At 59.1% G+C, this 14,181-nt stretch overlaps 3 protein-coding genes across 11 annotated transcripts in view; 2 read left to right on the forward strand and 1 right to left on the reverse strand.

The window, feature by feature from the left end:
- Positions 1 to 2: 2 nt before the first annotated feature.
- Positions 3 to 3,187, forward strand: LOC120869758 (complement C4; the record flags this gene model as incomplete). The annotated part of the gene is made up of 8 exons (XM_040249034.1): positions 3 to 23; positions 168 to 242; positions 1,611 to 1,713; positions 1,850 to 1,939; positions 2,022 to 2,120; positions 2,276 to 2,359; positions 2,639 to 2,771; positions 2,912 to 3,187. Coding segments are annotated over 8 exons (747 nt in total), but the record flags the coding sequence as incomplete, so codon positions are not given.
- A 3,098-nt stretch (positions 3,188 to 6,285) lies between these two features.
- On the forward strand, positions 6,286 to 10,055 carry LOC120870583 (steroid 21-hydroxylase). 5 transcript variants are annotated; one of them, XM_040250354.1, is made up of 11 exons: positions 6,286 to 6,785; positions 6,883 to 6,972; positions 7,080 to 7,234; positions 7,450 to 7,545; positions 7,660 to 7,761; positions 7,864 to 7,950; positions 8,115 to 8,315; positions 8,788 to 8,966; positions 9,047 to 9,150; positions 9,250 to 9,464; positions 9,994 to 10,055. In XM_040250354.1, the coding sequence occupies exons 1-11, from the start codon at positions 6,584 to 6,586 to the stop codon at positions 9,997 to 9,999; spliced, it is 1,437 nt and encodes a 478-aa protein (XP_040106288.1). In that variant the 5' UTR covers positions 6,286 to 6,583; the 3' UTR covers positions 10,000 to 10,055. The 5 variants fall into 5 exon arrangements, with proteins under 5 accessions (XP_040106288.1, XP_040106287.1, XP_040106290.1 ...); XM_040250353.1 differs by having other exon boundaries at positions 9,250 to 10,055; XM_040250356.1 differs by lacking the exon at positions 8,115 to 8,315.
- The window catches only part of TNXB (tenascin XB), a 56,352-nt gene continuing 51,734 nt past the window's right edge, over positions 9,564 to 14,181 (reverse strand). For all 5 annotated transcript variants that reach the window (XM_040250350.1, XM_040250346.1, XM_040250347.1 and 2 more), the window contains 13 exons: positions 13,470 to 13,793; positions 12,816 to 13,151; positions 12,440 to 12,562; positions 12,189 to 12,326; positions 11,857 to 11,976; positions 11,608 to 11,751; positions 11,385 to 11,515; positions 11,140 to 11,272; positions 10,896 to 11,047; positions 10,707 to 10,803; positions 10,454 to 10,615; positions 10,207 to 10,370; positions 9,564 to 9,855 (listed from right to left, as the gene is read on the reverse strand). In XM_040250350.1, the coding sequence (XP_040106284.1) occupies positions 9,754 to 9,855; positions 10,207 to 10,370; positions 10,454 to 10,615; positions 10,707 to 10,803; positions 10,896 to 11,047; positions 11,140 to 11,272; positions 11,385 to 11,515; positions 11,608 to 11,751; positions 11,857 to 11,976; positions 12,189 to 12,326; positions 12,440 to 12,562; positions 12,816 to 13,151; positions 13,470 to 13,793 (2,126 nt within the window). In that variant the 3' untranslated portion in view covers positions 9,564 to 9,753. The remainder of the gene's footprint in view (positions 9,856 to 10,206; positions 10,371 to 10,453; positions 10,616 to 10,706; positions 10,804 to 10,895; positions 11,048 to 11,139; positions 11,273 to 11,384; positions 11,516 to 11,607; positions 11,752 to 11,856; positions 11,977 to 12,188; positions 12,327 to 12,439; positions 12,563 to 12,815; positions 13,152 to 13,469; positions 13,794 to 14,181) is intronic.

Here is a 14,181-nt window from a genome sequence, read left to right on the forward strand (position 1 = left end):
CCCTGCGGGCTGACCTGGAGAAGGTGTGACCAGCCACCCAGAGGGGCCGCTTGTGCCCCCAGGAGCCCTGCCCCATCCCCGCAGCAGCCCCAGCTGCTGAGCCCTGTCGTCACATGCACGTGGCCAGGGGCTTCCTCCTTGTGACTCCCGGCTCCTGTTCCCCACAGCTGACCTCCCTCTCCGACCGATACGTGAGCCACTTTGAGACCGAGGGTCCCCACGTGCTGCTGTACTTCGACTCGGTGAGCAAGGAGGGTGACAGAGGGGCCCACAGCTGGCACTGGGTTTCCTGAGCTCAAGTTAGGAGGATTCCCAGGAGGCAGGTGTATCAGCAGCTACTGCTCTGGAGAGAACTTGTGGTGTGAGCAGGGAGACAGGACAGGATTGGGTCAGAGCCTTGGCCAGGGAGGTTCCCCGCTGCCTGCAGGGAGGCGGGGCTGAGCCGCTTCTGGGGCTTTGGGTCCAGTGCTGGTCAGCCAGCGAGGGCTTGAGAGAGCGCCTTTCTTAAATTTGAATTTATTCGTCGTGAGGGACTGCTTTTTTGTTATTGAACTTCCTATTTTGATATTCAAGTGTGTTTTGTTTTTGTTTTTAAAATGATGGTGGACCTAGAAGAGTTTTTTTTTTTTTTTTTTTCCCATGGCCGTATTTGACTAACACACAGTTATCAACTCTCTTACGGCCTTCCAAATTTTTCTGAATATTTATTGTAACCTTTGGAGAGAAATGTGAAAAAGGTGTGTTAATACTGTGATACCATTCGCCATGTGTTTATGGGTTGGGGAGGTCCGCCCTGCCCAGTGTATGCAGAAGGGACAGACCCTGTTGGCTAGAGAAGTCAGGCAGAGGAGTCTCGTTGAAGAAAATGTGGAAGATGTCAAGACAGGGAGCTCACCATGCAGCTTAGGAAGGAAACTCGCGTGCGATACCAAGCTGGACTGGAGTGGTGTGGCCATGAGGAGAGGGATCAGGGTCTACATGAGTGGAGGGTCAGAGAGGGCGGCAGAGGGCTAGCACTTGCTGGTACCTAGGAGATAAGTGAGGCGTTAGTTGTATCAGTGAGGCTACAGAGAGGGTGAGTGGGTTTGGAGGGCAGGCAGTGGGAACTGGGACTGTTTAATACATTCTGTAAAAATCCCAATACAAGAATCAGGTTGAACATTTGATTCAGGAGCCACTCGCCTGCAGAGTTCGGGGAGCGGTGAGACCGCCCCAGGAGAGCACAGAGAAGGGGAAGGGCCTGGGCTGGGGCCCGTGCCTCTGTGAGGGACAAGCAGGAAGGGCAGAAATGACCAGGTCAGAATCAGGGGTGGTCTGGAAGCTAGCCCTGAGGGTAGGGAGAGTTTTGTGAAGAATGTGTCCATGAAGGGAGACTCTGTGAAGCCGCTCAGGGCCCCGGGGATGGGTGAGGTCACCATGTGGGCAGTGAAGTCAGTAGAGACCTTGGGGAGCAGTTTTTAGAAATCCCGAGGCTAGAAGGTAACAAATGGTGAAGGACACTGAAGATAAGGTCGACCGGAACCAAACAGGCCAAGCAAATCCATCACAGCGGTCTGCAGGGCCCAGAGGTGGGTCCCTGACTTCCCTCCACCCATCGCCCCCCATGGCAGGTCCCCACCTCCCGGGAGTGTGTGGGCTTTGGAGCTGTGCAGGAGGTGCCCGTGGGGCTGGTACAGCCGGCCAGTGCCGTCCTGTATGACTACTACAATCCTGGTGAGACATCGGGGGCTCTCGGGAGTGTGGGGTTAGGTGGCAGTGAGGGTGGCAAGGGAGTCCTGTGGGTCCATGGGACCGGGGAGGCAGGGAGAGGCGAGTGGCCTAAAGAATGCCCCTTTCTGCTTTTCTCCAGAGCGCAAATGTTCTGTGTTTTATGGGGCACCACGTAAGAGCAAACTCTTGTCCACGTTGTGCTCTGCGGATGTCTGCCAGTGTGCTGAGGGTGAGACACTGGGCCGGGGATCAGGGGTGGGAAGGCGGCGTGGCTGGGGCCTACACGGTCTCACCTGGGCCCCTGACTTCAGGGAAGTGCCCTCGACAGCGCCGGGCCCTGGAGCGTGGGCAGCAGGACGTGGAGGGTTACCGCATGAAATTCGCCTGCTACTCTCCCCGAGTGGACTACGGTCAGTCTTCCCGCCCGGGCCCTGTCCTTGACCCACCCTCAAGGTCTCTTAGGTTTGGCCTGCTCCTCTCAGGCCCATGGGCAGCCTTGTCACTCTGCACTGACCTCCCGTTCTCTTAGCCTCGGGATAACTAATTTCTCCTAAACCCCCCACAGGCTTCCAGGTTAAGGTTCTCCGAGAAGACAGCAGGGCCGCTTTCCGCCTCTTTGAGACCCGTATCACCCAAGTCCTTCATTTCAGTAAGAGTGGGACATAAGTGGGCAGGGCTGGGGGCCATACTGGGGTGCTGAGGTCTGGCTTTGGGGCCTTGGCGCCTGGAAGAGTGAAACTGCAGCCAGTCTGAGCTCAAAGCCCCTCAGCCTCTTAGAAGCCCTGGGCTTGTCCACAGACAGGAACGCAGGACCTGCCCGCTGGGAGTGGTGAGGGTCAAATGGAGGCTCGGCGCAAAGCCCCCCGGCCCCCTGCTGTCCCACCCCTCCTCTTCCCCTCTGATGACTCTGTGGACCTTCTCCCCTCAGCCAAGGATGCCAGGGCCACCGCTGATCAGACCAGAAACTTCCTGGTCCGAGCCTCTTGCCGCCTTCAGTTGGAACCTGGGAAAGAATATCTGATCATGGGTCTGGATGGGGCCACTTACGACCTCAAGGGAGAGTGAGTTCTCGGACCCCTCAGTCTTCTGCTCTGCCCATGCCTCTCGAGGGAAACGGTCCCCTGTGCCCTCAGAAGCCAGGTGCCTCAGGGTCTGCCCCTGCCCCTCCACTGACCCCTGCTGACTGCCCCTTTGCCCACAGCCCCCAGTACTTGCTGGACTCCAACAGCTGGATCGAGGAGATGCCCTCTGAGCGCATGTGCCAGAGCACCCGCCATCGGACACCCTGTGCCCAGCTCAAGAGCTTCCTCCAGGAGTACGGCACGCAGGGCTGCCAGGTGTGAGGGCACTCTCCCAGCTTCTCCAGGAGGAGCCGGAGCTGTGGAAATATAGTGCCTGGACTCTCGCTGTGCCCTGAACCCTGACCAGAGCCCTAGGCAAAACCAGGGACTCAATAAAGGCCTTTGGCAGCATAGTGTCCGTGTGTATCTCCAGGACTGAGACCAGCGTCCCCACCATCTGCACCAGGTCCTGGGGGGTCCAGGCCAGGGTGGGCATCATTTAAGGCTCCCAGAGCCTGGGTGACCCTTGCAGAGTCCAGCTCTGCCTGAATCCCCTCCTCCCCCAGGCAACCCCTTGGGAGCTCGGTGCCACATAGTGACTGTGGTGAGCAGCTGACCCTGCGCTCTGGGGATCCCGTGTCTGCACTAAAACCTCCCTTTTACTCTGCCCGCAGGCCACTCCCTGTGCCTGACAGCTTGTCTCTGGGGCCTCAGGCGGGGGGCTGCACACCAGGCACCTCAGCCCTTCTGCTTTGTGAGCAGCTCCCCAGCTGCATGTCCCCCACTGTGCTCAGGCACGCGGCACTTCTGGGTCTTGCTTCTAACCGAGACCTGCTGTGTTGAAAGCCCGTTTGACATTGGATCCCTTTATCAGCAGTATTACGTAACTTTCCCAGAAATGTGCAGTCCTCAGGTCTGATGATGTCTTCATCCAGATACTGATTTCAAACAGACCGAAAGGCCGACTTTGGTGTTTCTTAATACTCTGAGGGAACTGCTGTTCCCTGGGGTCAACCCTCCCCACCTGCCTGCCTAGCTCTCCCCCATGATGGCAGCACCTCTTGGGTCTTCAGGGCTAACCTAGAAATTCACTAGAGGAATGTGCTGAGGTCATTTTTGAGGGAAACTGAGCTAACTCAGCAGCCTGCCATTCAGTCATTCAACAGGAATTGTGTTGAATTGTGTTGAATCAACCTCTCACTCCAGGCCATGCCCTGGTCCAGATCCTCATCTTCTGTGAATGGTATGAGGTCAGGGAGCTGCATGGTTCTGTGGGGCCTTTGACCAGTCTGGGTGCATGTGAGAAGTAGGCCGGGGAGTCTTCCTGGAGGAGGTGACCTGTAAGTTGGACTCTGCAGGCTGAAAAGTCAAGCAAAGGGAGTAGGAGTAGATGAGGGTATTTGAGGCAGAAGAAAGAACATAAAAGGCCCCAAGGCTGGGGGCAGGACCGCACTTTTGGGGGCATTGCATATCATTTATCTTGTTTGGAATCAGGATTTGGAGGTGGTATGGAAGAGACGGGGTTGGCAAGGTACATGGTGTCCGTTACGAAGTGGTGTTCACAAGCAGGTCAGCAGTCCAGGTCACTCTCCATTCCATGAAACTTTGAGTAGTTCTGACCTGGGAATTCCCTGGTGGCCCAGTGGCTATGACTCTGCACTACCAATGCAAGGGGTCCAGGTTTGATCCCTGGTCAGGGAACTAATTCCCACATGCCACAAATAAGAGCCTCAACTAAAAAAAGAAAAAAAGAAAAATCCCGCATGTTGCAACTGCAGATCTAAGATTCCCAAAGCTGCAGCTAGGACCATGTATATCCAAATAAGTGAATATTTTTTTTACAAAAGCGTTCTGACCTTCCTCAGTGTTTCAGAGGCTTCTTAGTGCTATTGTCCACATGGACTGGTCATTGCCCATCAGATCTCACCCGAAATCTGGTCAGCATGGTGGTGGCATAAAGCCACGTATGAGAAGCAAACATTCAGCTATAGTTGTGGCAAGACATGATCTAGGGCCTGAGGTCAACTATGAGGAAGGAGCTGGCTGTTGCTTCCCAATACCAGAAATCCCAAGTTTTCTTCCTCCCAGTCCCAGGCCTGGGTCCAGGCTGAGCTGAGCCTCTCCCATTAGGACCCCCAGGAGTGAACTCTTTAGGCTAGTTGGCACCACAGCTGGGATCTCGACCCAGGCTCTCTGGTGGCAGAGTCTTGCTCGGATTAAAGCTCTGAGGTCGGCAGAGAATGGATGGGGTATTGGGGGATGCGTGGACTCAGGTCAGCTCTAAGCCCTCACCCCACCTCCTAGGTGCCCCAGCCTCCCACCGAGTCCTGCCACCCCTCTTTAGCATGACCTCTCCTGCAAGTCCTTCAACTGCCCCCTCACCTGCAACAGTGGCCACTGGTAGCCCTACCGAGTCCACTGGGACCCCACCCCTCATAGCAACAGCTCCCTGAAGAGGGCTGGGCCCCTGATCCCAGCTGTGGCTCTCAAGTTGCTTCCTGAGGACGTTGGAATCGATGGGGGGCGTGTTTGATCATGCCATTAAAGCCCTCTTGTCCTGGGGCTAGACCCGTATTCTGTGGAGTCTAACCCCGAAAGCAGTTCTGTGCCGCCTGCACCTGGGAGCACAAGCAGCCTCACTGCAGAGTGGGAGGAGAGGACTGTAGACCAAGGGAAGGGAGGGGACTTCCCTGGTGGCCCAGTGGTTAAGAACCCACCTGCCAATGAAACAAACGGGTTGGATCCCTGGTGTGGGAAGATCACACGTGCTGTGAACCAGCCAGGCCTGTGGGCCCCAACGACTGACCCGAGTTCTAGAGCCCACGAGCCTCGACTACTGAAGCCCACATGCCTAGAGCCTGCGCCTCACAACAAGAGAAGCCCGAGTATCACAGCGAGAGAGTGCCCTCTGCTCGCCGCAACTAGAGGAAGCCCAGGCGTGGCAATACAGGCCCAGTGCAGCCAGGAATAACAAACAAATGAGAGCGCAGGAACGAAGAGTGAGGAAGCAGCCATGTCTCTAGGGCTCTTTAGTTCACAGTCCCTGGCTTAGCAAGGCCAAGTAGGTCCTTTCTACTTGCCTGCTCTTCGATTCTGTGAGATATCCCTGTATTTGTAGAACAATTCTTACTTTTGGCTCAAACTAGCTCAAGTGGGTCTCTTTTCCTTGCAACCAAACAGCGTCAGGTACAGGGTAAGAGCTCCAAACTGGGGAAACATTTAATTTTTCTTGTTCAAGTTTTGAGAATAAAAAGAAGCACTATTACTGATGACACTTGGACTATAGGCGTAAACTGGGATAACACGAGCAAATCAGGGCATGTGGTTCCCCTATCTGTAAGTTAAAAGAAAAACACACACATCATTCTCATCTCATTTCGTGCTTCAAAGGCCATCTGGGAGGGCATATTAGGCGTGGGTTGTCATTCTTCTCTCTGAGACAAACCCCGTGGCAGGAAGCTGGTCCAAGGTGGCGGTAGGGGTGGGGTGGGAGTGGGAGAGGGCTCATGGACACGTTTTCCTGAACGGTTGACAGAAAGCTGATTCTGGCTGTTGAAGAAGGTCAGGGTTGTATTTCCTTTCCTTTCTTCTTGATAGATGAATGGGAAAAGGCCTGCTCTTTGATATTGGATTTTCCAAGGCCAAGAGGATGGATGCCATTCCAGGAACGTACTGTTTTGTGGGCGGGACAGTGGGCAAGGACCCGAGGGAAGGAGTCGAGGGAGGCTTCAGAACAGCCCGAGTAGCCAGGTGGCTGGAGGTGTCGAGAGCTATAAGTGGCGGGGCCGGGGCCTCTGCCTGGGTCTCCAGCCATGGTCCTCGCAGGGCTGCTGCTGCTGCTCACCCTGCTAGCCAGCGCTCACCTGCTGTGGGGCCGGTGGAAGCTCAGAAACCTCCACCTCCCACCTCTGGTCCCCGGCTTCCTGCACCTGCTGCAGCCCAACCTCCCCATCCATCTGCTGAGCCTGACTCAGAAACTCGGGCCTGTCTACAGGCTTCGCCTTGGGCTGCAAGGTGAGGGTCTGCTTCCTTCCTGGCCCACAACAGTGAGGAGGGTTGGGGGTGTGCTTTCCTGCTGACTTCCTGCTTTGCCTACCACTCCCCCCGCCAGAGGTGGTGGTGCTAAACTCCAAGAGGACCATCGAGGAGGCTATGATCAGGAAGTGGGTGGACTTTGCCGGCAGACCCCAGATACCATCCTGTAAGAGGTTGCTTGAGGGGAGAAGCAGGGCTTTGGGAGGCAGGGGAGGTCAGGCCTGTGGCTTCCTTGGTCAAGTCGACCCTCCCACCCCCAACCCCTACTTGCAGACAAGCTGGTGTCTCAGCGCTGCCAGGACATCTCTCTGGGGGACTACTCTCTGCTCTGGAAGGCCCATAAGAAACTCACCCGCTCAGCCTTGCTGCTGGGCACCCGCAGCTCCGTGGAACCCTGGGTGGAGCAGCTGACCCAGGAGTTTTGCGAGGTGAGCCTGGACTCCCACAGTCAGCCCAGGTCAGCTTCACCCCTCCTGGAAGTCCCTCTATTTTTTTTTTTTAGTTCTATTACCCGAAGCATGTGGCATCTAGTTCTCTCACCAAGGATCGAACCAGGGCCCCCTGCATTAGGAGCAGAGAATTTAGCCTCTCGACCACCAGGGATGTCCCAGGTCCCTATTTAGTTCATGCTCTTTGTCTTCAGCGCATGAGAGTCCAGGCTGGTGCCCCCGTGACCATCCAGAAGGAGTTCTCTCTCCTCACTTGCAGCATCATCTGTTACCTCACTTTTGGAGACAAGGTCAAGGCTCTCTTGCCCTCCCATATGCCTGCCCCGCTCCCCCCCCGCCCCCTGCAACCCCTCCCTGATCCTCTCCTGGTTCTGCACTGAAAGGATTTCCTCCTTTTTTGGCAGGAGGACACCTTAGTACATGCCTTTCACGACTGTGTTCAGGACTTGATGAAGACCTGGGACCACTGGTCCATCCAGATTTTGGACATGGTTCCTTTTCTCAGGGTGAGGAGGCACAGCCCCGACACGCCTGCTTTTGGGAGAAAGGGTGGGGATGGGGAACTGGCTTCCTTGCCAGCAGCTACACCTTCTTACTCTCTGCCCCAGCTCTTCCCCAACCCTGGGCTCTGGAGGCTGAAGAAGGCCGTAGAGAACAGGGACCACATGGTGGAGAAGCAGCTGAGGCGCCACAAGGTGGGAACGGCGCGGGGACCGGGCTCCTCCTCGGCCGGCAGCAGTGACGCTGCTGCCCAGAGCCAGGCAGCTTCTGGGCCATCCCTGCAGTCCTGGACCCAAGGCATCCTCTAAACACTCTCCCCAACCCAGGCACTCAGGCCGGCTCCTCCTCCCCTCCCCAGGAGAGCATGGTGGCCGGCCAGTGGAGGGATATGATGGACTACATGCTCCAGGGGGTAGGGAGGCAACGAGTAGAAGAGGGCCCGGGACAGCTCCTGGAAGGACACGTGCACATGTCTGTGGTGGACCTTTTCATCGGGGGCACTGAAACCACGGCCAGCACCCTCTCCTGGGCTGTGGCCTTCCTGCTTCACCACCCCGAGGTATGCCCTGGAGGAGGCCAAGGGATCCTTCCTGGCAGCCTGGCCAGGTGGTGGGAACCTACCTCACTGATGGCAATGCAGGCTGTGTTGTGGGGGATAGGACTGGGTGGGTCAGTGGGGTTGGCATGGGTTCTCCTACTTGGCACAAAGTCTCTTGTTCGTTCCTCCAGGGAATGGTGGAAGTTTGTGCTTCCCTAGTGGCTTAGATGGTAAATAATCTGCTGCAATGCAGGAGACCTAGGTTCGACCCCTGGCTTGGGGAGATGCCCTGAAGAAGGGAATGGCAACCCCATTCTAGTACTCTTGCCTGGAGAATTCCACGGACAGAGGGGTCTGGAGGGTTACAGCCCATGGGCTTGCAAAGAGTGGGACATGACTGAGTGACTCTCACACACACACACATAGAGACACACGTGGTGGAGGTTGGCAGCTGGGGGCTGGCCAGTGCCAGGATTGGGACCCCATTTCCCAGATTCAGCGCCGCCTTCAGGAAGAGTTGGATCGCGAGCTGGGCCCCGGAGCCTCGTGCTCCCGAGTCACTTACAAGGACCGTGCTCGGCTTCCTCTGCTCAACGCCACCATCGCGGAGGTGCTGCGCCTGCGGCCGGTCGTGCCCCTGGCCTTGCCTCACCGCACCACGCGGCCTAGCAGGTGACTCCGGAGGCCTAGGGATGAACGGCCAAGGCCCCAGCGGGGCCTCAGCGGGCCTCTAACTTAACCCTAACCCTCAGCATCTTCGGCTACGACATCCCTGAGGGCATGGTCGTTATCCCCAACCTCCAAGGTGCCCATCTGGATGAGACCGTCTGGGAGCAGCCGCACGAGTTCCGGCCGGGTGCGTGGTGGGGCGGGTGCCCGCGGTCGGGGCGTGGCGGTGCAGCGGGGTCCGGAGGCCGGCGGCCCCTGAGACCCTGATCTGTCCTTCCGATCTCAGACCGCTTCCTGGAGCCGGGCGCGAACCCCAGCGCGCTGGCGTTTGGCTGCGGGGCACGTGTGTGCCTGGGCGAGTCGCTGGCGCGCCTGGAGCTCTTCGTGGTGCTCCTGCGACTGCTGCAGGCCTTCACCCTGCTGCCGCCGCCCGTGGGCGCCCTGCCGTCGCTGCAGCCGGATCCCTACTGCGGCGTCAACCTCAAGGTCCAGCCTTTCCAGGTGCGGCTGCAGCCCCGGGGGGTGGAGGCCGGGGCCCGGGAGAGCGCCAGTGCTCAGTGATGGGGGAGGGGTGGGGGGCGGACTCGACCAGTCACGTGCCTCGGTGTCTCCTTTTATTGCTCCCGTACAAACCCCTGCCCTCCCCCCTGTAAACATGGTGCTGTGAGATCGCGGGTGGAGAAGGCTTCCGCTGGTGGCTGGATGGTCAAGGTGGCCCCTGGCTCTTCTCTAGGCGCAACCCCTCAGTGCTCGGCAGTCATGGTGGGGCGCTGGAGGGGTGAGCGGCGGCTCAGCCTCCCCTGCCCGGGGGCCGGTAGTTCCTTGGTCTCAGCTTCATTTCCGTGAAGGGCACTGAGAAATCGAAGCCCTTCCAGTAGTACCAGCTCACTCCCTGGGAAGGGGGTTGTTGGGAGAGAGTCAGTGCCAGCCGTTCAGCTCCCGCCTGCCCTCCCCTCTGGGGAGATGGTTCCAGAAATCAATCAGCCATTCTCCCTGCCTCCTCTTTTCCTTTTAAACCCCAACTGCAAAGGACTGAAGCAGAATCATGAGCTGTGCCTTTACATCCAATAAATCATCTCCTCCTCAAGATAACTTGGTGAGATTGGCATTATTGTTCCATTTCACATGCAAGAGCCCTGAAGTGCTGAGCCATTCAATAACTTATCACACTGTGTGTCACAGACACCCAGGCAGGTGGAGCCCCAAGCACCTCCAGCTTGGTGCGGCCCCCCAGACCTCTCACCTGGTGGTCCACTGTGCTCCCATAAAGCCCGTTGAGGTTGGCATAGTGGCAGTTCCTGTACCACCAGGCCCCTCGGTAAGAGACGGCACAGGAGATGAGCAAGTTGTTGGGGTCTCGGTCCCGGGCAGAGAAGACACTGCCGCTGTGGTAGCTCATGGAGTCCCCTGGCAGGGCGTGGAAGGAGCAGTGAGGTCCTTTCCTCTCCTCTCCCGGCTCTCCCTGCCCGCCCCCCAGACTGAGCCCTCACCTGCGGTGCCATGGTAGCCTTCCAGGTGGAGGCGGTAGTACTCATCAGCTGAGTCCACTTGGAAGGAGTCGTACTGGGCAAACACGGCCTCGTCCCCAGCCCGCAGGTCCACGCGCAAGGAGTAGTCGCCGGCTTTGGTCAGGCTATGCAGGGCCTCATTGCCTGTGGGTGGGGAGTTTGTGCTCGTGGGGCAGTGTGAGTCCACAGGGCCCCAGTCCCTTCCCTGGTCCCCCAATCCCTGTGAGACACTCACCCAGCCAGAACTCCCCAGAGATGTTCCCAAAACCATGGGCGTAGTCCTCCCAGTCCCTCCAGAAGTCCGTTTTTCCATCCATGCGGCGCTGGAATACCTGGAAAGTAGGTGGTGGTACCATCAGCCTGTGCCTCCTGGCCTGGCAACCCCTCCTGATACAGACCCCATGGGCTTCTGACCGCCACGCACCAGCCAGCCACCCCCATCGGTCTCCATGTCGCAAAACACGTTCAGGGGTCGCTCGCGGTTGCCATTGAGGAAGATGGTGGTGGTCCTTGATGTGCTGACCCCGTTCTGCATCTCCTCCCCACAGTCCCGGGGGAAGGGGATCCGCAGTCCACCTGGGAGAGCAGTGAGGGGCCAGTTCTTTATCCAGATCCTAGACCCTCGCTACCCAAGCATCACCCAGACTCAGGTCCCAGGGCCCGAGTACCAGTGGTGAAGGAAGTGGTCACGGGGGGAGTGAAGCTGTCGCCCCACATGGCCCGGAGCCAGGTGCTGTAGGGGGTGGAGGGAAAGAGGCCGCGGAGCTGGTGAGAGGTGACCCCTCCTGGTAGCACGATCTCCTGCGGAACAGACAAGGGGTGGTCAGGGGAGAGGGAGGTGGTGCCCACCCCCAGAAGCCTCTGGACTGGAACTCAGGGAGGGAGCTGGCCTGAGAAGCAGGGCTTGGGGCACCTGGGTCTGTCCCCCTGGGGTGTTGAAGCTGAGCAGGTAACCAGTTGGGGAGACTTCGGGCGCTGTCCAAGTAAGCAGGGCTGTGCGGGGGGTCACTTCCTTGGCCTCCAAGTCCTGGGGTGCCTCCAACCCTGAGAGCGGGAGGAAGAGAAGATGGAGATGAGGCCCTTCCTGGCTATCTTGCCCCCCCCCCCGCCAATCCCATGCACTTCACGGACCACACCTGTGGTGAAGGTGATGCTGGCTGGGGAGGTGAAGTTGGGGCCCCGAAGACCACGCAAGGTTGCCGTGTAGTTGGTGTGGGTCACCAGGCCCTGCAGGGGGTAGTCCACGGCGCTCCCAGGGGCTGAGGCCTGGAGGGAAGGGGCTGGGAGGGGGCCAGTATCAGCGCTGCCCTGCTGGAGCCCAGCCTGCCCTCTGCTCCCCCTCTCTGAACAAGTATCCCCCAGAGGCCTCAACCAGCCTCACTCACCCCCTAGGGCTGTGACCTTGACATCATAGGTATCCACCGGGGTCTGGGGGGGCTTCCAGTGCAGCAGGGCAGATTCATCAGTCAGGTTCAGTGCCCGCAGCTGGGTGGGGCCATCAGGAACTGGGAGAAGGGCGTGGGGGGGTGGGGTGGGGTGGCGCTTAGAGCTGGTCCTGGCTGCTCTCCCCACCTGTCACCTTCCCAAACTCCGCTGCACCTCTTGTCTGCCATTGGAGCCTCCAACACCCCCATTCTCCTCCCCTTCCCCATTCAACTCCCGCTGGTGCCCTCATTTTCTCCCCCTACTTCCTGCCCGGGGTCCCAGTCCTGCTCACCTGTGGTCAGGAAGCCCGTGAGAGGCTCACTTTCCTCAAAGCCACGGACGGAGACCACAGTCACCTCATATTGAGCTCCTGGGATCAGCCCCTCGAGTTTCTGGGTCCGGCCATCCACCTGCACACTCTGTGGCTCCCCTGGAAACACACAGTGGGCTGGGAGGTGGGGGCGGCCAGGGAGGCAAGGAGGAACGACGAGGCGGGCAGGGTGCAGGGGGAAAAGGGCAAGGACGCAGGCTGAAGGGTATTACCTCCATCTGCCAGTTGGTAGGAAACTTTGAAGCCGTCCACCCTGGATGTTGGGGGTGTCCAGCTGACCCTGGCTGAAGTCTCCCTGATTTCGCTGAATTGGAGGTCACGGGGGCTCTCCAGAACTGATGGGAGGGATGTGCGAAGGAATGATGACGAGGGCATGGGGTGGGGAGGCTCCTTCTCCCGGGGCCCCACAGCCTCCAGACATGCTCATCACCACCCGCCCTTTCTCTGGACCTAGTAATGGAAGCTGCTCTGCAGACTCCGAGAGGGCTCACCGACTCCCGCTCTGGCTGTGGCACTAGGTCCCGCCCTGCAAAGTCCAAGACCCCCACTTTGGGGCAGGGCGCCTATGTGCCCAGGACAGAGCCTCACCTGGGCTGAGGGTCCGGGCTGTGCCCTGGATGCTGTCGGCCTTGTGGGGCCCGCGCAGCCCGTACAGTGTAAGGGTGTACAGGGTCCCTGGGTGCAGGTCCCGCAGCACAGCCGAGCGCCGTGTCCCTGGCACCGTCAGCTCCCGCTGCAGCAGGGGACGTAGCTGTGGTTCCAGGGTGCTTGGAGATGGGACTCCGAAGCGGAGCAGGAAGGAGTCAAAGGCCTCGGGTGGGGCCTCCCAGTTGAGCCGCAGTGAACTCGTGGTCACATCAGTCACCGACAGGTGAGACAGCCTGGGCCCGGGCTCTCCGGGCGTCTGACCCGCAGGAACTGGCCCTGCAGAGTGGGTGGGAGAGAAGGGTTTGGAGACAGAAGTATACCAGCTAGGTGCCCTGCGGCAGGTCCCTTCCTGGCCCTCATTTCCTTTCTGTAAAATGGGGCTAAAGAGGGGCTGCCACCCATAATGACAGGTCAGACCCATAATGACAACACGTGTGTAGGGCCAAGGCCTGCCGGAGCACCCCTTCCTCCCTCCATGGCGCCCTCCTCATGTTCTTTCCCCGTGGGCACCACTTCTGGGCACCCCCTTTTGCCTTCCCAGTCCCAGACAAGAGGCAGCCAAGGCCAGGAGGCCAGTTCCTCTCCGGGCAGTACCTGTGGTGCCCTCAGCTGAGACGGGCCCCAAGCGCTTCCCTTCGTGGAGGCCGTAGAGGAAGAACTCGTAGGAGGTGCTGGGCTCCAGGCCTGACACGAGGACCTTGTTCTGGTCGCCCCCCACGAGCAAGGCCTGGGGCTGCCCATCTGTGTCCTGATACTGGACCACGAAGGAGTCAAAGGGGCCCTGGACCACGCTCCAGGAGAGGCGCAGGGAGTCCGGGGACACGTCCCTCACTGCCAGCACCCCTAGGCGGGGCCCTTCAGGGGGTATGGGGGCTTCCGTGGCTGCGTGCCAGGGTGCTGGTGTGTCCTCTTCTGGGGCTGTGTGGGAGAAGCCCAGGGAGAAGCTAAGTGCAGGGCGGGGGGTGCAGAGGGGCCCTCCCACTCCATCTCACCTTCCAGAGATGGAGAGGGTCAGGGCTGAGGCTGAGGGGGGCACCTTTCCATCCTGGCCACAGCAGCCAAGTGGAGAGAAGACAGGGACGCGGGCTCTCCTAGCATCTTCCTTCTCTTGAATCTGCTGCACCCCTGCTGAGACCCTGACCCCACCCACCCACCCGGGCCACTCTGAGCACCAGCCCAGTTGCCCCATGGCCTCTCTGTGGGGCTCCTATGCTGCCTGAATCGCTTGTTTTCTCTTTCTCTTCCCCGAGGTCTCAGCGTGCCCCACTCTAGATGTCTGCACGGGCCCTGCTCCCTCCCCAACCCC

This window comes from Oryx dammah, unplaced genomic scaffold (assembly GCF_014754425.2).
Source record: "Oryx dammah isolate SB20612 unplaced genomic scaffold, SCBI_Odam_1.1 HiC_scaffold_11, whole genome shotgun sequence".
In the NCBI taxonomy this organism is placed as follows: domain Eukaryota; kingdom Metazoa; phylum Chordata; class Mammalia; order Artiodactyla; family Bovidae; genus Oryx; species Oryx dammah.